At 44.0% G+C, this 21,126-nt stretch overlaps 1 protein-coding gene across 8 annotated transcripts in view; it reads left to right on the top strand.

Moving 5' to 3' along the window:
• Window positions 1-21,126, top strand: part of HECW1 (HECT, C2 and WW domain containing E3 ubiquitin protein ligase 1) — a 445,591-nt gene that overhangs the window by 106,366 nt on the left and 318,099 nt on the right. For 2 of the 8 annotated variants that reach the window (XM_064366740.1, XM_064366738.1), the window contains exon 2: window positions 16,980-17,037. The exons of the other annotated variants lie outside the window; for them this stretch is intronic. In XM_064366740.1, the coding sequence (XP_064222810.1) occupies window positions 17,011-17,037 (27 nt within the window). In that variant the 5' untranslated portion in view covers window positions 16,980-17,010. The remainder of the gene's footprint in view (window positions 1-16,979; window positions 17,038-21,126) is intronic. 8 annotated transcript variants of the gene reach the window in all.

Genomic DNA, 21,126 nt, shown 5'->3' with positions numbered 1-21,126 from the left:
GATGGTGAGGATCACGAGATGGCGTCAGGAAAGGGGCTCTGCTATGTGTAAGTGCCCTCTAGCGCTTGTTACTAATACTTCACTGTCCAAATGGTTTACTTTTTTCATCTAGTGGAAGGCAGAGATTTCAAAATAACATCGTCACTCAACTGACAGGTCAAAAAGGACAGTGAAGCAGCCTGGCTTTTCTATTCACAGACCAAATCGTTAGGGTCTGTGTCGTTCCATGTCCTTGGCAAAGCAGGTGCCAGGATGGGACTGGACATGCAGGAGATGGATGAGGAAAGAGCCTGTGAGGGGAAAAGCCCAGGGAGCTGTGAGGGCCTGGCCCTCCTGGAGGAGAGAGCAAGGGAGGAGGGTGGAGCGGAAGCCCCCACGCCGCAATGTCGTTTCTAAAATGCTGCTGTCGAAGAGCCTGGCATCTCCTGGACATGGGCGCCCTCTGCATCCCTGCTGTGTGCAGTCATTGGTCAGGGCAGCCTGCAGAGGATGGCCTGGGCGTGGGGGCTCCAGAGCACAGGACTAGGTCCATCTCCGGCTGTCCGAAATCTAAACGCTACATTTTCATGGCTGCCACAATGTCATGAAAACTGCCTGCCATATTTGGCTGACCATGGCTGTCATTATTTTTAGCAAAATGACATATTAAAAAATATATTCATCTAGACAATATAATCTGGAAGTCAATGCTTCTGCCATTATGAATGTCTCATTATTAACATCAACTATTTCATTATTTAATGACCAGTGTTCTGCTTTATGTTAAATATGTTCCTGCCACTGGCAGAAACAATATGAAATTGACCACTGTTTTTAGTGATTTAACATTGATCTTGAAGTTCAAGCTAATGAAATAAAATATAAGGCAAAAGCTACAGGGATGGTTATTTTAATGAGAGCAAATGGTCATTTTTTTTTTTAGGGATATGAGTTTATATCTGTAAAGTGTAAGGAAAATATCTAGTTATTTGAATTAATGAGACAGTTTCCAAAGCTAACAATATTTCAATATAAAATTTAAAAGTCGTTTAAAAAGCATCTGATTTCCAATGGCAACGATAATATAAACTATCCATACTTTAATCACTAAGTGCAGAAAGTATGTAGGATAGAAATACAAAATTTTACTAAGAAACACAAAAGATTTAAATTAATCTACCAACATCCCATGTTCTTTTATGAGAAAACTGAATATTATAAAGTTATATTTTATGTTAATTCATATATACTTTGTTATCGATAAAATATCCTCCATTTTTCTGATAATTGACTTTTTTTCTTTCTTGAAATTAATAACATTATTTAAAAATTTTCTGAAATAATGGATAGCCCAGGAGAGGTACATTTCAAGAGGACAAAGAAAAGGAATGAAATAAGATTAATACAACTGTATTTTAAAGCTACAATAATGAACAAAATGTGATCCTGACACCAGAAAAAGTAACAGATCCATGAAACTGCATAACACAGAGTAAATTCTAGCACACAGAAAAATCTGATACATGATAAGGGGGAAGCAGGTTACCAGTAAGGAAGAAGTATGTTATTCACATGCACCCAAATCAATTACAAATGGATCTAAGAGCTGATATTTTCAAAATAGTGCTATCACATGCTAGATGGGTGTAGAAATAATATTTACCTCTATCTGGTTGCAGAGAGTGAGTGAGTAGGGCTTTCCAAAATTAAAGTGTTAGAAAGAACCATAAAGAATAGTTTTAACACATAACATTGGAAATCTTACATTGACCGCCAGATACACAAAATTAAAAAGCAAATAACACCAAGGGAAAATATTTGCAACAAGTATGATAGACAAAATCTTGCAGGCCAGGCACAGTGGCTCACGCCTGTAATCCCAGCGCTTTGGGAGGCCAAGGCAGGAGGATTGCTTGAGTCTAGGAGTTCAAGATCAGCCTGGGCAACATACAGAGACCTCATCTCTATAAAAGAAAAAAAAAAGCAGCTTGATATTTTAGAATTCACAGAGCTCATATACTTGAGTAAAAAATAATAACAAGCCCTAGTAGATAAGGCTTTAAAGAACAAGATCAGACAGCTCACAACAGGGCAATTTAAATTGGCTAAGAGAAGGTTGAAAATATAGTCAGATGCAAAGAACTCTGAGAACACTCAGTGTTGTTGAGTTTGGCGGTGAACACTTGCGTGGGTCACCAGTTGGATAGAAATTAGTAAGGCCTTTTTGTAAGGTCACTTGGCTATGTATTCATAGCCTTTCACTCAGCTAAACTCATTCAGGCCATAATGTTTCTCACACCAACGAAGCAAAATGCAGTACATATTGTGTGTGTGTGCAAAGATGTTTCTCCACCATTATTTAATAGCAAAAATATAAGCAATCTATGTGTCCAAAATAGGATCAAAAAACTAAATGATAGTATGTGTATAAAAAGCATCCATTACAATTTATGAAAATATCTTAGAACTTTCAATGAATTCCATATTGCACATACAATATGTCTTTAAGACAAAAGAAAAGGAAAAACAAAGGGCAGCAGGGGATCTAGCAAACTGGTTAACAGCCGTAGATTCCGCATCATGTGTGTCTTTTTTCCCTTCTATTTTCTGCTTTTTTTAGCTTTCAGATTTTCCACAGTACAAGTGAATTATTTTTGTAATAAAAAGGAAGAACTATTAATGCTATGTTTAAATGAGATGTGAGCTAGCTGTTGTAACTTAAGGTCAAGAGACATTTAATTTCTATTCACTTTCCGGTAAATTAGATACGTTTCCAGGGTCGAGCTCTCTCCTCCTTCCCTATATTGAAGGCTTTGCAATCAACTGACACCGAGTAGAAGTTCATTTTTTTGGAGAGGTGCTTTACACCATAATGGCATTGATGAGTCTCATAAGATCCATTGCCATGGGAAATATTTCTTAAATGATAGAATTCTAAACTCTGTTTAAAAAGAGACCTCTGCCATTACCCTTAGCAAACTGGCACGGGAACAGAAAACCAAATATGGCATGTTCTCACTTATAAGTGGGAGCTAAATCATGAGAACTCATGAACACAAAGAAGGAAACAGACTCTGGGGTCTACTTGAGGGTGGAGAAGGAGAGGAGGGAGGGAAGCAGAAAAGATAACTGTTGGATACTAGGCTTAGTACCTAGGTGATGAAATAATTTGTACAACAATCCCCCATGACATGAGTTTACCTGTGCAACAAATCTGAACCTAAAATAAAAGTTAAAAAAAATTAATGGGCTATAAATAGAGGCCTGATTCAGGCAAAAAAAAATTAATGGATGTTAAAGTAAATGGATGAAAGTTTGAAGTGACAGTTTATTTGTGTAATCTCCAGTATCTCTACACACGATACTTACTGCTTACAAAGGATAAAATAGTGACTTTACAGTGGAGAAATCTGGCAGACAGCACCTTCACCAAGAGTTGCCAACCAGTGCAGCTTGTATTCGGTTGGTGCAAAATTAATTGTGAGTTTTGTTATTTGTTTTGTTTTGTTTTGTTTTTTGCCACTACTTTTGATGGCAAAAACTGCAATTACTTTCGCACCAGCCTAATACCTCCTGCTACAGGGATCTGAGGACTTGGCATGGCTTCTGTGGCTCCTGACAAAGTCAGAGCCTGACTCTGATCGCAAGGAAACATCAGGCAAATTTGAAGAGAGAAGTGTTGTACAAAGCAACTAACCTATACCCTTACAAACCATCAGCGGGCTGGGCATGGTGGCTCACGTCTGTAATCCCAGAACTTTGGGGGCCTGAGCCGGGAGGATTGCTTGAGGTCAGGAGTTTGAGACCAGCCTGGCCAACATGGTGAAACTCCATCTCTACCAAAAATACAAAAAATTAGCTTGGCATGGTGGTGGGTGCCTATAGTCCTAGCTGCTTAGGAGACTGAGGCAGGAGAATCACTTGAACCTGGGAGGCAGAGGTTGCCGTGAGCCGAGATCGCACCACTGCACTCCAGCCTGGGTGACAGAGCAAGAGTCCATCTCAAAATAAATAAATAAATAAAAACCATCAGTGTCATGAAATACAAAGAAAGATAACTGAACTGAATATAGCACAAGATCTTGAATTATGGAGTTTTCTTTTCCATGAAGGACATTATTGAGAAAATTGATGAGATCTGAGTAAGGTCTGTAGATTAGATAATAGTACCATGTTGGGGTTAATATCCTGATTTTTATAACTGTACTTACTATAGGTATATAAAAGAATGTCTCGTTTTTAGGAATAGGCGTCAAAGTATTTAGGCGTATGGGAGCATCCTGTCTACAGATTACTCTTGAATGGTTCAGGAAAACAGGATACACACACACATATGTATATATAAATATGTATAAATATACAAATTATATGTCTTTCACACACCTAGAAACAGTGAGAAAAAGGAAAAACAACAGCAAAATGTGAACATTTGGAGAATCTGTGTGAAATATATTAGGGAATTCGTTGTCATATTCTTGCAACTTCTCTGTAAGTCTGAAGGTATGCCAAGATTTAAAAAAAATAAATTAAAGCAAAAAGGGGATTGGTGGTTGCAGCTCTTCCAAGCGTTAGCACATCATTAGGGCCCTCCAGCTCCTGAGTTTGACATGCCTTTTTCAACACTGAATCCTCTCTATCCTGTAGGCAATGGATGCTATGTGTCTGGTGCTGTTCTTAAAGCCTTTCTATATATTTTCCCTCCAAAATCTGTTGACAGCGCTATGAAATAGATAGAATTCTAATTCACATTGACAAGTAAGAAACTAACATTTAGAGAGGCTGAGGAACTTGCAGAAGATCCCAGAGCCAGAAAGTAGCAGAATGAGACTTGAACTGGGGCTTCTCTACCTCCCTCTGCTCTTCTGTCCTTTCCATAGCTGGAAATCATATGTCCCTCCCATCACAACCCCTTGAATGTAACTCTTTGTTTCTGGGTATTTACAAATCTGAAAGCATCCCTGTTGGTGTTATCACATGACGTGGATTCACTGAATTGATTTCCAGCAAGGTATGTTATCTTGCTTTGCTCAATGTGCCACCTTAAAATTGTTCCGCCTTCCTCAAACTATTGGATGCCGGTTAGGGAACATGAAGCTATTTCACTAAGTCTGTAAATATGAGATCCTTTAAGCTCTTTGGCGTAATATGAGCAATCTCTAGCATACTCTGGGTGCTGTTTTGTCAGAAGCCCCTCCTGGGCCATGGTAAACAGTGAAAGCAGCCAAGATGACAACCTCCCTTGGCAGGTCTTCCTCCTACTCCCTCCCTGTTCCAGCTGCTATGATGGAAGGAGGCACTTCCTCTAAAATGTAAATGCCTCCAGGAGGACCCAGTTTAGGTCTGTGAAATTCAACATCGTAATTGTATTAGTGCCTTCATGGAGATTCACTGCTTGCCAGCTAAAGAGATTGAAAAGGACCCAAGATAGTAGATTCAAGAAGATTATGTAGACCTTGGATGATGCTGGAGACTTACTTCCTGTGGTTTTCAATGCTTGGGATGAAAACCTAGTGAAGATACAGGAGTTCCACTGTGGGCTTGTACCAGTAACATAGCTCCTCAGCTGCTGTCAGCGGGAGCCAAGTCCCGGTGGTAGCATTGAGGAGGGCACACAAAATGTGTTCTGACATAACAACCTCTGGGAGGAATTTGATCCCAGAGTTGACAGTAATCAGGGAAAGATCACAAGGAAAGAGCTTGAAATTTCAATGAAAGAAAAAAGAAAACAGAAAATACAGAAAGAAAAAGTAGAGGACCTGGTTGATTGGGATAGTTTGAATGGGCCACAGGAAAGAAGAAAGACGCCCTTCAGTGCAACCTTCCAAGTTTCTATTTGTGCCATAACCTCTCCTCCACTGGTGAACTATAAGACCCCTCCTTCAAAGTAGGTCAATTTAGGGAAAAGCCAAGTGCTGGTGGCTTAAAAGAATCAGGACATGCCATCTTGCCCTGAGCAATAGAATTTAATTCAGAAGAGGAGTAGAAATGGAGGCTGCCTATGCAACTGCATTAACTTCCTTTTGCTGGTTATGCTGTGAAATAAACATCCACACAATCTCACTGGCTTCCACAACAAAGGTTTATTTCTCACTCATATCACATTTGGCTGTGGGTCAGCTGCAGCTTTCCTTCCCGTTCTGGTTTGGGCTCAGATGTGCTTCTGAAGTGTAGGCTGAAGGCATAGCCCAATCTAGAACTAGAACGTGGTGTTCTTACGGGAAAGGGGGCAGTAGCAAGAGGGATGGTGAAACTCATGATACCTCTTAAAACTTCTTGCTTACAGTGAACATCACATTTAATTGGCCAAAGGCAGATCTCCACTCTGGAATGTAAAATAAATCTCTCTGGGGAGAGGAGGCAAAGGACTCTAGGCTATCACCATCTCCAGAAGAGAGAAGACTTTATATCTCTCCAGAAGTCTCTTTAAAGTAGCCAGTAATCATTCTTTAACCCAAGTGCCTTTGCTCAGAAATCATTAACACCAAAAACATAAAAACATTTGTGGAACACTGTTTCCTGACACTCCTGCTTTTTAATATTCTGATTACTGTGCTTACTTGTAGAGACCCAGTATTCAGAGTTGTGGAAAACTATGAGCCCCTCTGGCTCATAGCTGTCAGTAGGCATGTATTCTCCTTTGGCTGACATGTTGAGGCGAGATCCAAAATCTAACTTCTCCTTCTCCCTGGCTGGGTGACATTATCTCCCAGAACCTCTATTTCTATGTTCAATATCACATCTGGAAACTCTTTATGTTTTCATATACTTTCAATATGGAAACAGTAGTTACTAAAAAAAAAAATCACAATTTGGATATTATAATATTTCTTGCCTCATTAGCCCTCAATATCTTATCACTTACTAACATAATTTATTTTGTCTCCAGGACTTTTTAGATGCTATAATGCTAAAGACAAGAGTTGACCACATACAGTTGCATATATCCGAGTCAGTGCATGCCTATGGGTTTTAATATCCTTATGTTGAAATGTGCTACTGTTTGTTTTTCAATATCTGAGACACTCATGTGATTGTAGAATCTTAAAATATTACCCAGTAGAAAAACAAGTGATTGGAAAAGGTGCTGTCCAGTTAGCAGGTCGACTGATGACAGATTTTCTCGGATGCCTCTCCTTCCCCCAAAAAACAACTTCCATAAAAATAGTTTTATGACAGCTTCCAAAATGATGCAAAATAATACTGTTCTGGAAGCTAGGAATAGGGACTGGTATATCTGACTCCAGAACCGATTTCCAGGATAAAAGTGCAATTGGACTCTGAAGATCGGCCCAGACCTCTGCCTGCCTGCACATTTCACCTGCCCTCGATAGCTCCAGGCCTGCACCAGTCAGTCTCAAAGCCTCCACTTGCTCCTCTCTTCCTGTACTTATTGGAGCTCTCCAGATCCCAAAAATGCAGCAAAGCTGGAAGTGGGTATAGCAATACAATAGGCATAGTCAAAGCTGTGATGGCCACAATAGAAAAAGGCAGATTCAGAGAGAGACACATGAAAACATGATATAAGATGCTTCATATCATCCAAAAATAAGCTTTGTCACAGGTAGCAAGATGAGCAGGTAAGGAGCAGCCAGCTTCTCTCTGTAGTCTCTAAGAGCAGGTGCAAAACAAGCAAAAGGTTAGCCACAGGCTTTACAAATCACATGCAATACCGCCCTGCCAGTGACAACTCTCCCCTATCTACAATTCTGCCACATTCTCACCACCCACATCACTCCCATCCTGTTCACACCATCGTGTCTGGCCTAGATTCTTGCAAGGTCTCCCAACTTCCTCCCTCCTCTTCCTTCCAGTGTGTTTTTAAAGCAGCAGCCAGAGAGCCCCTGTTCAATGCCGGCGAGATCATGTCGCTTCCCCACTCAGGGCTCCCCAGTGACTTCCCACCTTGCAATGTGTAAACAGCAGAGTCCTTCCAGTGAACTAGAGGCCTAACACGACCCGGGCCTCGTGACATCCCCAGCTTTATTTCCTCCTGTCCTCCCCTTTGTTCCCCATGCTCAGGCCACACTGGCCTCTGCAGTTTCTCAGGAAACCCAGGTGCTCTCCCACCTCGGGCCTTTTTGCCTGGAGTATTCTTCCCTTGGGCAGGAATGGACACCTCCTTAGCTTCCTTCAGGTCTTCACGCAAAATCTCCTTATCGACGCTTTTCCTGGAGGCCCAGGGAAACCTTCATCTCCTGCCTACATTTTAACATTTCACTTCTCATGTGTTGTTTCTTGAAATCGCACGGTCTCTAACGTGTGCATTTTACTTATTTGCTGTGGTTTTGGTTGCTCTCTTCCCCTCAACACGAGCTCCACAGCCAGGGCCCGCAGGCTGCGTCGCTCACTCACATGTTGCCTGACCCGCAGTGCCTGTATGCAGTTGGCCCACCACAAACATTTGCTGAGTGAATGCGTGAATGAAAAGCCCCCTCCACATGAGGCCCTGAAAGGAACTATGTGCACAGCGAATGAAACAAGTGCTGAGTAAGAAGTCACCCTTTATGACCACCTGGGTCCCCGTGCAGGCCTCTCCTCCTTATCTTGTTGCCTCAAAATAGTGAATCCCTGGCAAATCCAGCCAATCCCCTGCCAGACCCATGGTCCAGGCCCAAGTCTTTCTTGACTGCACTAGTCCCTTGGAAGCTGGCCGGAGCACACCTGGGGCTGGTCAGGTCAGGAGAGCCTCCCCTAGAACTGGCAGAGCCATCTCCAAGGGAGCCTGGAGCTCTGTCCCTGGGGACCCTGAAGGAAAAGTAGAACCCCTGCCCCCACACCAAGCACCTTACTTAAGGCGAAATCCACAGAGGGTACCCCCTGCTGGGAGGAGTGGCCACAGGGGGAGGAGATTTGGCCTCCCATGATGGGGGACCTCTGTCCTCCCAGGCGGCACTTCAGACCAGGAACTGTGTTTAAAGGTAATACTTGGAAACAAATACTAGGCTGATAAAAGACAACGGAAGGGAATAAGGGGCTATTATACTTTAAAAATGCAGAATGAGACAGCATTCTTGGCCAAAACCTATGATAATTTCAGAAAACATTTTGAACTCAAGAAAAAGAAAACATGGGCTACAAAGCAGCAAGGACTTTGTGTGACCTACATGAAGAAATGTATGAAGATTCACTTAAAAAATCAAAACAGGAATTTAATACATACAGAGACATGGTGTTCCTGGACATGATAACTTAATGTGCAGCACTTTCCCAGATTCATTTCTTAGTTTAATTTAATCCCACTAACAAAATACGTGAGTTTTTATGTTCTGGAGGACGGCCAGTGGGTCTAAGTATTGGGCTCTACTGGCATCTTGGTGAGGAGCCCTGAGTGTGGGTGTGGGTGGCATGCTCCTGCACACCCAGCACACTCCCCTGGGCCCAGAGCAACCAGCTGTCTGGATTCTAGATGGACAAAAATGCAAACCTGAAAAGAGACCTTATTTCAAAAATTAATGAAGGGCCGGGTGCGGTGGTTCAGGCCGGTAATCCCAGCACTTTGAGAGGCTGAGCGAGGAGGATCACTTGAGCCCAGGAGTTTGAGAACAGCCTGGGCAACATAACAAGACTCCGTCTCTTTTATAAAAATGAGAAAACAAAATTAATAAAGGGGGCACCTGTACTACCCAATGTGATATATATAATACATATATAGTACGTATGTTTATATGTGCTAGTCCATGTATATACACACGTGCAAACACTAAACTCCATGTGTGGGCATATGACCAGAAAGACCAATGGGAGTAAAGTCCTGAAATAGACACACATTAATAAGAAATTTCATATACTATGATATAGTAAGTGATTACTTAATATATATCATTATTTAAGTAATTACTTAAATTATTAAGTGATTTGGAAAACTATTCCTGGGGGAAAGCTGAAATGAAACAGTGTGAACTCAGTGTCTGAGACAGGTCTCAATCAATTTAGGAAGTTTCTTTTGGCAAGGTTAAGGCTGCACTCATGATGGTGTCAGGAGGTCCTGAGGACGTGTGCCCGAGGTGGTGGGGAAAACTGGAAGCAGGAACTTCCAGGTCGTAGGTAGATGAGAGACAAAAGGTTGCATTCTTTTGAGTCCTTGATCAGCCTTTCACTGAATATTCAATTTAGTCTGGCTCAGTGAATCTGCATTTTTATGTAAACAATAGTGCAGAGGAAGCAATCAAATATGCATTTTTCTCAAGTGAGCTGTGAAGATCAGCTATCAGTTTACATTGCCAGGGTGAAATTCAGCAGAACTGTTTTAGGGTAAAGATCTTGAGGCCCACAGGAAATTTCCTGTAGGCAAATTACGAGGGAGGTATGTAACTTTTAAAAAATCTTTGTAGCTGCCTTATTTAGGAATAAAATGGGAAGCAGGTTTGCCTGCCGTGGTTGCCAGCTTGACTTTTCCCTTGGCTTAGTGATTTAGGGGTCCCGAGATTTATTTTCCTTTCACAATAGTAGATGAAACAAAAAATTAACTATACCCAATGATAAATTTCAGAAAGAAGAGACTATAAAGGTAAAGTGAAAACTACGGAAGAGAAGGAGGGAGGGAGGGAGGGAGAAAGGAAGGAGGTTGGGATGAAGGAAAGAAAGGAAGAAAGAAAGGAAGGAAGGAAGGAAGGAAGGAAGGGGAAAGGAAGGAAGGAGAAAGAAAGAAGAGAGGGAGGAAAGGAAGGGAGGGAGGGAGGGGGAAAAGTGGACTGTTTGCCTAATGGAAGCTGGGGCTTCAGAGGTTCTGGGGAGAAGGGACATTGCCATCAGTGTCTTAAAGGTATTTCTGACCAAAATAAAATGTAAATCACTGGACAGAACCTGCCTGGAGCTCTTGTCTCTAGCATTTATGTGGTTTCCTATGTGCCAGGCACTGTTCTGAGTGCTTTACGCATATTAACCCATTTGATCCTCACAATAATCTAGCGAGGAGGTTGTCTTCCCTCTTGAGGGGCAGGGACCACACTAGTCTTTGTGGAGTGGGCCACCGAGCATGGGACTCTGGACCCAGGTGACTGGCTCTGAATCTGCCTCTGCTCCTTACTGCTTGAGTGACATTGGGCATACAACAGCGACTCTCCATGTCTCAGTTTCCTCCTCTATAAAGTGCAGACAGTCATAGCAACTGCCTCGCTAGATTATTGTGAGGGTCAAATGGGTTGATATGTGTAAAGCACTCAGAACAGTTCCTAGCACATATGAAATCACATAAATGCTAGCGATGAGCATTCACCACTGTATCTGCAGTGCCCAAAACGATGCCAGCTATGTGGGAGATAGTCAATGCATGTTGGGTGACTCTGAGCCTGCTTTGCTAGATAATACCGCTCCAACTCCCTAAGAACACAAAACCCCACCCCTCAAGGATAACTGGTGATGGATTTTGAAAATAGAGGCAGAAATGCAGTCCACCAGTCTTTTTTTTTCCCACTTGGAGCCTGCAAAAGCGCTGAGTAGGACTTAGTCTGCTTGCACACCCGTGACAGGAAATAAATGAGACACTGAAGCCAATGGGAGAGGGCCCTTGGTTGCTCGGGGCAGAGTGAAGCCCGTACGCTTTGCATAATTCTGCCCTATCATATTGCTTTTTGTACAAGGAAAATATTTTGATAGTCTGTCACTGAAATCTGTTTTTAATGAAAACACCCTGGGATTAGCTATTATTCTTAGAAGACAGCTTTGTTGTGGAGTTATCCAAGGATAGAGTTCTATTATGTGTGTTTGCCCATCACAGATGTACCTCGGATGAAACATGAAGGTTAGGGAAGAAAGCAAACAGCTCTGGGCTGAGCAGCAAGAAAGTGCTGCATTGGGAGAGATGGAACTGGTGGGGAGGGGTCCCAGCTCACGGCCATGATGCTGGCCCCAGAGTGGGTGCTGGCCAGAAGCTGTCCCCACCCCTGTTCTTACCACTTGGCTCTAGGACACAGCTTTATTTCTCATGTGACTTTTCTCTCTGGTGCTCAGAACTGGAGTCTGAGGAGTAAGGCATGGGGAGGAGGGTGCCACACCCCCGGGTGGTCATATTTATGTTGCCTGGTTATGGAGTTAGAACTGTTTCTCTAGGGACAAACTGCATATCTTTGGACCAGTCTATCTAAGAACAAGGATGGGTTCCTCAGGCTGGGAAGAAAGTGTCAAATGGGAAGTTAGGGAATGTGGAAGTTTAAAGGGAAGGCATCTTTCTTTTCTCCCTGTGTGTCATTGTTTAGTCATGGATATGCTAGAGAAGTGAATACATATATGAATGAATGAAAATGAAAGATATATGAGTAAAATAAATACCTTAAAAAAGGAATAGCTCACTGGCTATACCACTAAGTTCATGCTCTTCAAGTAAAGCCTGGACTATTTGTCAAAGCCTTTTTTTTGCCTCTAATGTAAGAGGGAGGATCTGTCATAGCGAAGGGGCCTGGGAGTTTGGAAGGCGTCGTAAGTCATTGCTGACAGAAAATAATGTTATTGAATCAAAAAGAGATCTCCTCCCAGGAAAATGCATTCACTGACAATAGCACCATCATGTTATATGACAGTAAATTTCCTATCTCCTGAAAATCGGCATTGGATCAATACAAGGGACTGAAAGAAAATAGACTGGGACAAAACAGAATCAGTCAGACCCCAAGTCATGAGGAAGGAATCAAGGTCACAGAGTTCAAAGCAGAACTTGCAACGTGAGACCAAACTGCTGCTTTCTCGGCAAGCTGTCCAGGCTGGCCGATGGCGGATGAACACTTGCTGCAACACGGGCAAAAGGAAGACGCTCTAGGGAAGCTCCTCATCCACCTCCTGCGCTGTCTCGACAAAGAATAGTTTTATTAAATTAACAAATGTAATTTTCTGCTCTCTAAGAAGAATGTTTTTTAAAATCCCCTTCAAAATATGTACAACTGAGCTTACTTTGTCGTTGCAAGGGCGTCGTCGGGTGTGACGTTTCTAGAATTAACCACATATACGGCAACGCACACCCAGGCTCTTCCTTCCTTCATGTACCAGGTTGGTCAGTCTGTCGGCAAATAGTCATCAGATGGCAAACACTGGGCTAGGGTCTTTGCCTGAGAGAAGAGGAGGATTGTAAATTTCCTTCAGGGGTTTTAGGTCACTGAAAAAGGAATTGTATGTCTTTAAATATCTCTACAATTTGGCATCTCCTGCTGGAACTCAACAGATCCTACAGGCCAATTGTCCATACTTAGGACAACTTAAAATAATTCATAGTCACAGTGGTAGTCTTTTGTGAGGGCGATTGCCCTAGCTGACCAGCTTTCTGGATATCAGATACACCCACTTAAAATAAGTGTAAATCATTTTTAAGTATCACAAACCCCCTTTGAGGACCAGCCACTCCAGGGCTTCTTAGCTGTGATGTCCTCTTAGAGGCCCAGCCCTGTAGGGACACATCCCCCCAAAAAAGGTGGCATGTTGGCTGGGCCTCCCTCAAACCACCCCACAGAAAAGAGAACCTTACCCTAACCAGGACCTCTGGCTTTCTTTTAGGGTGAGGTTCTGAGGGACCTTTCATCATATTGTTTGTTGTCCTTATGGCTTGGATTTTCAAAAGCAAATGTACTTTGTTTCTATAATTAAGGAAAAAAGTTATATTTTAAATGTCATCCTTTATATTGCTAGCTTTTATGTATTCCACCCATGAATGATCTTGACCTCTTCCGCAGAAAATCCTCCACTTATCAGATGACAGACTGAATGGAAGACGAGGGAAGCAAACAATGAAACAATTTGTTTTAGCCTATGATGAATCACAGTGTGGTGTGAAGGGTAACGTTGTGCTTTCTGTTATTTGGTTTTTAATCTTAGTTCATTCGGGTAGGGATAGATCAATATTGGCCCAGGAGTAACATCCTGCTTGGTTCATTTGATTTGTAATAATCCTAACTCTACTCAGGTGACCTAGCGACTGTGGCAGAGCATCAGGCCTTGGTGGTGGTGTCACTGCCAGTCAGTGTTGATGAGCAGTGACAGGCCCTGTCAGATGATTGATTCCCAGGGCTCTAGAGAGGTGCCAGGGGTTTGCAGGGCATGAGCAGGGGGCAGTAGCCAGGACTATGGAGGAGCTGCCTCAGGCGGGGCTAAGCCTCCAACACCACCCTGCTCTCCTGTCACTGTGCTGCAAGGGTCTGCAGAGGGACCCTACCATGTGACTTCCTGCTGCCCTGTGCCAGGCACTCCTAGAGGATTTTCCTGAGGGTCATGGCCACTTGAGTTCAACACAGGAACTGGCTGTGAATAGCTGTGTATGAACTGGTCGTGCCTTTCCTAAAGGAGGAATCATCTAATCTCAGGTTATTTTAAAGTAGTACTTTGTTGATTCCTAATACTGTCCCTCACCATTTCCTGGGAATTTCCTCTACTTGAAATCTGTGCACTCATGCTGCTATCAGGTCAGACCCCATATGGCAGAAGCGAGGGGCTGCGCAGATCTGTGTGGCTGAAGACGGGCTGAGACCAGGGAGTAGAAGCACTTATCAGGCGGCTTTCATGTAGACAGGTCGTTTGCTCCCTATCTGATTATTTAGTTTCCTTGGGCTCCAGTTTATTCCTGATGGAAGAGGGTTCCATCAGGTCCTCTTTGGTGGGGTGGGGTAAGCTTTCCGGATCTGGAGCTAGATCCTTTTGGACCCCATTCACTTTCTTTATAAAGTCTCCACTTCTCTCTTTCCCTTTTATTTCCAGAGTCACACTTTGCAGTTAAACAATTAGTAAACTGTAAAGTGAAATACACCAGTATCCCCAGTGCTAAGTGCTAAATAGATAACGTCTGAACATCCCATTTGAATGGTCTTTTTTCCTCTTCTATTTACTCTCCTTATGTATGTGTGTGTGTTTAATTAATTGGATCAAAATTTGGCCTAGGACAGTGAGCACACCCTGCACCAGGCTCTGTGCTAAGTGCTGAGGATGGCAGTCCCAGCTCCCAGAGAATTCTGAGTCAATTTTGCAAGATAGACATTAAACAAATATATACATAAATAGTTTTTTAGAATTATTTTTAAAACTGTCAAAATATAATAACTACAGGGTACTATTCCTGGGCATCTCATGGGGGAAGGGGAGCACAGGGGAGGCCAAGGAGTGAGGGGTTTGGAGGAGGAAATGCTGAGGGAAACTCAGATCAGGCAGCAGGAACAGCACACTGGAGTCTCCAGGGAGGAAGAAATAAATGCCTCTGGAGACCATAGGATTCCCAAGTGGCCAGAATGTCACAGGTCAGGAGGAGGGAGGCAGCAGTGAGGCCGGGGAGGACGGAGGGCCAGATGCATCGCATGTTTGTATGAAGTAAGTCTCAAACTGGTGTTTAGAGCTTTAGCCTAAAGGAAGTCTGAAGCCACTAAAACAAGGGAGGGTGACATCAGGTTTCCTTTTTCAATAAAGCGTTCTGTCCATTGTGGAGAATGTATTAAGAGCAAGGGTGCAGACGAGGAGGCCAGTGAGGCTCCATGGGAGTTGCGTGGGAGAAGGAGGTTTGGACCGTGCTAGAGGAGGCAGAAATGGTGAGAGGCAGATTAATTCTAGAACCATTAAAAGATAGGAGCAGATGAACTCAGTGCTTGGCTGGACAAAAAGGATAGAGAAAGAGGACTGGAGAAAGAAAACTGTCCAAGTTCCTGACAGGGAGTTCTAAGTAGCAGAGGAAACATGACTGAAGCTGGGCTTTTAAAGGAGGCTCAGCCTTAGGCATAAAGATCCTGAGTTTTTCTTGCATGGTGGTTGGGTGGCTGCGTGATGCTCCAGTGGATGGGGACTGGGCTTGGACATCAGATGAATGCTCTGAGCTATCACAGAAATTGGGGAGTTGTTGATGTTCACGTGGTAACTGAGGCCAGAGGCAGGGACATGGGCCTAGTGTTTCTCCTGCATCTTTTCCTGGTTGGCCCTTCTCCAAGGGGGAAGGCAGTGCAGGGGAGCCTGCAGATGGGGCAGAGCTGGGACAGTCTGAGAAGCAGCCAGGAAGCCCATGGCCACAGCAGGGAGCAGGAAGGAGCAAGGTGCTGCACGGCACGTGTCATCACTGAGAAGTCCGGTGGCGTCCATCAGGGTATTTGACACAAAGCAGGATCTCAGTACATGGGTGTTGAATTCTCTCCCTCTTCCATTCAGATCTGCTTGGACCAGGCTTGAGAACATAATCTCAGCACCCAGAATGCAAGCTTGCTACTCGTTTCTTACATGAATTCATTTGTCAGCAAAGCTTCAGGTTTCCTCGGGGTTTGGGAATGCTGACATCATAGACTGCTTTTTTTCTGGAATCAGGGATATTGATTATTTTCATGGTGACTGTAGCTCCAAGGAAGATGAGGTTATACAATCAGAATAAAGACTCATGAACCAAAACAATACCCTGACAGATGATGCCATCTGCAACTTCCCCATGGCTGGCATCTCTGCTCAAGTCCTGCATGCTAATTTTGGACGTGGTAGCTCTAAAGTGCCAGTGGTGTGACCAATGGTGCTAAGTTGATTGTGGTGACAGACACTCTGCAGGACAAGTGGAAGGGGATGGCGCTTCTTGAGTCTTTCCCGTCTGAGTAAATGCCCGAGGGAGTAAGGGCACTGAAACAGACAGAGAATTTTCAGCAGTTTGATTGTAGCTCCCCTTCCTTTGTGGTTGAGGGAGCTTCAGGAGTGGATCATATGTGGGGATGCTTTTAGTAGCTTTCTCAGACGGCTGGGAGAGCAGAACTTCTCCTTCCCCACAAACACCCACACCAAATCCTTGTTTCTTGGAAAAGAAAAAAAAAGATTTCTAGGCCCATGAGTCTCATTCCTTAAATTTTAAAATCAAATCAAATTACTTGTGGCACAGAATAATGTTGCTTGCCACTTTTATCACTTTATCAAAATGAGTGTGGTCCTTGTGTGATTTTTCCTTTTGCACGTCGGTTACCCAAGCCAGGTATCTTGGCGGGGGTGGAGGGAACAATGTTGTTTGTGTGGGTAATGTTGCTGATTTTGTTTGCTTGGGATACACACTAAGTTAACCTCGTTGGACTTTTCCCCAGGAATTGATGCGCATACACGTGGTGGGTCATTATGCTGCTGCACCTGTGTAGTGTGAAGGTCAGTGTGCTTTTCTGATTATAAGAAACCATCCATGTCATTCCATTATAAACCCACTCCACTCATAATGGAATGTGCCTCTCAGCCCAGGGCCACTGCGGCTGCCCAGCCCAGGAATTATCTCAAGTGTGGCCGGACATTTGAGATCCATCACCCTCCCTCCCCACCACCTGCATCCACCCCAGAATTTGACTGTGCTCCATTTTGAGATGATGTTCTTTGCATGTCGAGTCCCCCTTGTGTGCTGTGAACGTACAGTTGTTACAAGTGAATTTGTACCTGGAAACACTCTATGATGCTACTTCCAGAATTGCAGCTGAGAGCTCTGCTGTCTATGGGTAATTGCTGTGCAGTTGATATGGACAGACGGAACTAGGCCTTGAGACAAGAGCAATGGCTTCTCCTCCTGACTCAGAGCCAGGTCATCCTCTGGGAGGCCGATGGCTCATCAGGACGGGCCCTTGCAGCTGGGTGGCTTTCCCTGGAATGCTTTCCACCAGCTCCCCTAAGACGTTCTGCCAAGGCCCCCTCCTTCCTCTGTGTCATTGTTTTACTTTTGGTGACAGCCCAGGTGTATAATCATCACAGCTCACATTTACTGGCCACCATGCATCATGGTTTGTGCCAAATGCTCTTTCCCCATGAGCTCCTCTCCTCAGAGGTAGGTATGATCATTTTCCCCGTTTGATGTACAAGGGAACTGAGTCATAGAGGGTTGAGTGACTGCTCTGAAGTCTCCTAGTATGTAAGTGAGGAGCGTTGATTCCAACTGAGCTCTGCCTGTATGAGCTGGAGTCCATCCACTGGGCCCTGTGCTGCTAGGGTAATACCCAGCCAATCCCGACCTGAGGCTGTTCTCAAATAAATAAAAGCTCACATTTGCATAGCACTTTGCAAATTTGTTAAGCATATCCACATGCATATTCAGCTAATCCTTGAAATAACCCTGCAAGAAAGAGAGGGGCGCCCTGAGATGTTCAGTGTGTGCCTCGGTACGTGTCAGCAGGCAGCAGGATGAGGCCACGCTCACATGCAGAGACAGCTTCTCCTCTGCCACAGTGCCCTGCTGCTTACTCATGCAGAGGGCAGCTCTCTTAATTCACAGGTTCTGCCTAATGCACTTAAAGAATGAGCATAGCATGTGTTGGATTCAGGAGGCATTAAATTAGAACTTAATCCCGTGCTGCCAAACATCCAGGGACAGGCTCGGCACACCCACTTAAATTCCCCTTTATCTCCTTGAGTATCTCAGCGTGGTTTGTGCTCAGGAGCCACTTCCTCTGTGCCATTTTCACACCTCAGAGTTCAGCAGAGCCTTGAATTTCCCAGTTCATTCAGCTTACTCCACCCTCCAGCCATCCCTTGGAGAAGGCGTAACTTTTGCTAAGAGAAGGTGTTTTCATAGCACTCAGTCTCTCTGTATTCCCCTTGGACTTCTGTGTTTTCTCTTTGGCTTTAAAGATAGAGTGAGAAGTATTTTTTAAATACCAAGTAGTTCCTTCTGGGTGCATTTCACATTCAGGAAGAATGTCCCTTCTTTCTTCTTTCCAGGACTAGTGTCCTTGGGAAGTTAGGGCTTCTCAGTCCTAGACAACCTCAGCTCATGGCATCTTCAGATACAAGCTTTGCCTTGAAATAAAACTCCTGGAACCTAACAGCAAAGCCAAATATGCACACAGATCATCATAGGGGGTTTTATTTGGTGATCCAGGAAACAAGGCCAGGTATTCTCCCCTGACATTTATGTGAGTTGAGCTCTCACCCGGTAACATGAAAGAGAAGACTGGGATGCCAGCTGATGCTCTCAGGGACTTAGCTTGTGAAGCAAAACATGAGCCTGAGTACAGCCTCCTGCAATGACACAGGGAACCTGAAAGCACAGGATGCAGCAACCTTATTTTCTGGTTCCCTGGAAGGTAAATGCAAAGCTCCTTACCCCGAGTCTTACTCGATAAAGGGAATCTATGGCCCTATAACTTCGGTGCTTTCAAGTAAATCTTCAAAATTCAAACTAATCCCGAGGTTTCCTACACCTTCCTCTAACATTTTATAAGAAGATTCATCATGCTCTGAAATGAGTCTGCAGCTTGTAGAAATATCCGAAATAAGCTCTGGAGGCTAAGGCAGGAGGATCACTTGAGGCCAGGAGTGTGAGACAGCCTGAGCAACATAGTGAGGTCCCATTTCTACAAAAAATTTTTTAAAAAAAAGTAGCTGGGCATGGTGGTGTGTGTCTGTAGTGCCAGAAAATGAGGAGGCTAAGCACGGAGAATCGCTTGAGCTCAAGAGTTCAAGGCTACACTGAGCTATGATGGCACAACTACATTCTGGTCTGGGTGACATAGTAAGACCTTGCCTCTATAAAAAAAAAAAAAAAAAAAAAACGAAGAAAAGAAGAGAAATAAACTAGGGATCATTTAGTTGACCACTTAATGTCGGTATATTTCAGCTTCTAGAATGATCTTTGGCAGGATGGATGCTCATCTCTGGAAGAGGCTGAAACAAGAAAGAATTTTATGCTATAACCACCAGTTCTCAACCAGGGGTACATTGCAAACCACCAAGTCTAGCTGTGCACGTGGAGCCTGCGTACTTGCACACTGAAAAGATCTCTGGGTTGTTCTGGTATGCACTCCTGGTTGAGAAACACTAGCTAGACCTGACGGGAACTAAGCCTCTCCATGTCTGTGAATAAGAGAATGAAAACAAAATCTGTGCCGAAGATCTTTATGCTACAAAGACAAGTTCTTGTCACCCAAAGATGGCTTTCTGAAGCCTATCAAAGGTCCTTTTTGGAGCAAAAACAAAACATGCATTGCAAATGACTGGCATCTCTGTGTCTGTTGGGTCCCCTGAGAGGGCAAGAGGGAACTAACGCTTGTGAAAGGGAAAGGGAGGAAGTAGGATTGTGTAGGGCTGCAGCCTGGCAGAGCCTTTGCCAACCCAGTGGACTCTCAGGAGCAAAAACTGCCTGTTCAGAGAACCCATGTTGGGTGGCCATGGCCCTTGCACTCCCACCTAGCTTAGTGTTAGGCCAAGGTACCCTAAAAAGAGCCTGAGCACCCCTCCAAACATAGGTGGAGTGGAAGGAGTTGGTGGCTGGAAGCTGTCAGCTGACAGCATCCCAACAACTGGGCAGTGAATCCATTCTTAAAAGAGAAAGCATAGCTCCATGTCTGCTATACTCTCCAAAGACAAGAAAATCAGCTCCTCTAGGCTGTTCAGAGTTTAGCTCTGTTTTGACTACAATGGCAAGGTGTGGTCCTTTGGTGGAATTTACTGCCTTAAGGTAGAGGAATGAAGGGAGGAATAAATAGGCAGGAAAACTTGGTTCATTTGATTTCCATCTGTTTAGGGCATGTGCTAGATAGCAGGACATGGAAGAATAGGGCACTAAGATTTGAGGGATCATAATAACTTCTCATGCAGAAAGTGAAGCCCAGGCCAGGCACAGTGGCTCACGCCTGTAATCCCAGCACTTTGGGAGGGGGACAGCAGGAGGATAGTTTGAGCCTAGTTCTATACAAGCCTGGGCAACATAGCAAGACTCCATCTCTAATAAAAATTTAAAAATTTAGACCAGCACGGCAGTGCACCTGTAGTCGCAGCTACTCTGGAGGTTGAGGCAGGAGGATTGCTTGAGCCCAGGAGTTAGAGGTGGCAGTGGGCTATAATTGTGCCACCGCACTCCAGCCTAGGCAATAGAGTGAGATGCTCTTGAAGGAAAGAGAGAGAGAGAGAAAGAGGAAGGAAGGGGAAAGGAAGGGAGGGAAAGAGGAAAAAAGAGAAAAGGAGGGAAGGAAGGAGGGAAAGAGGAAAAAAGAAAGAAAGGGAGGGAGGAAGGAAAGGAGGGAGGGAAGAGAAGGGAAGAGAAGGGAGGGAGGGAAGGGAGGAGAAAAAGAAAGCAATGGAGGGAAGGAAGAAAGAGAAATGAGAGGAGGAGAGGAAGAAAAAGAAAGAGAGAGGAACCCAAAGAGGTTGTGTGTCATCGGAGATCACCTAGAGATGGCGAGGGGGCTCAGGTGGAGCCCCAGAGCTCCTGACGGCACACCCCTCTTGTTATATCAGTTTCCTTCACCCCAAACTCTA

Source organism: Aotus nancymaae, unplaced genomic scaffold (assembly GCF_030222135.1).
Source record: "Aotus nancymaae isolate 86718 unplaced genomic scaffold, 86718_ANA_hifiasm-v0.15.2.pri h1tg000065l, whole genome shotgun sequence".
NCBI lineage: Eukaryota > Metazoa > Chordata > Mammalia > Primates > Aotidae > Aotus > Aotus nancymaae.
The sequence above is the reverse complement of the archived record's forward strand: the minus strand, read 5'-3'. Positions and strand labels throughout refer to the sequence as shown.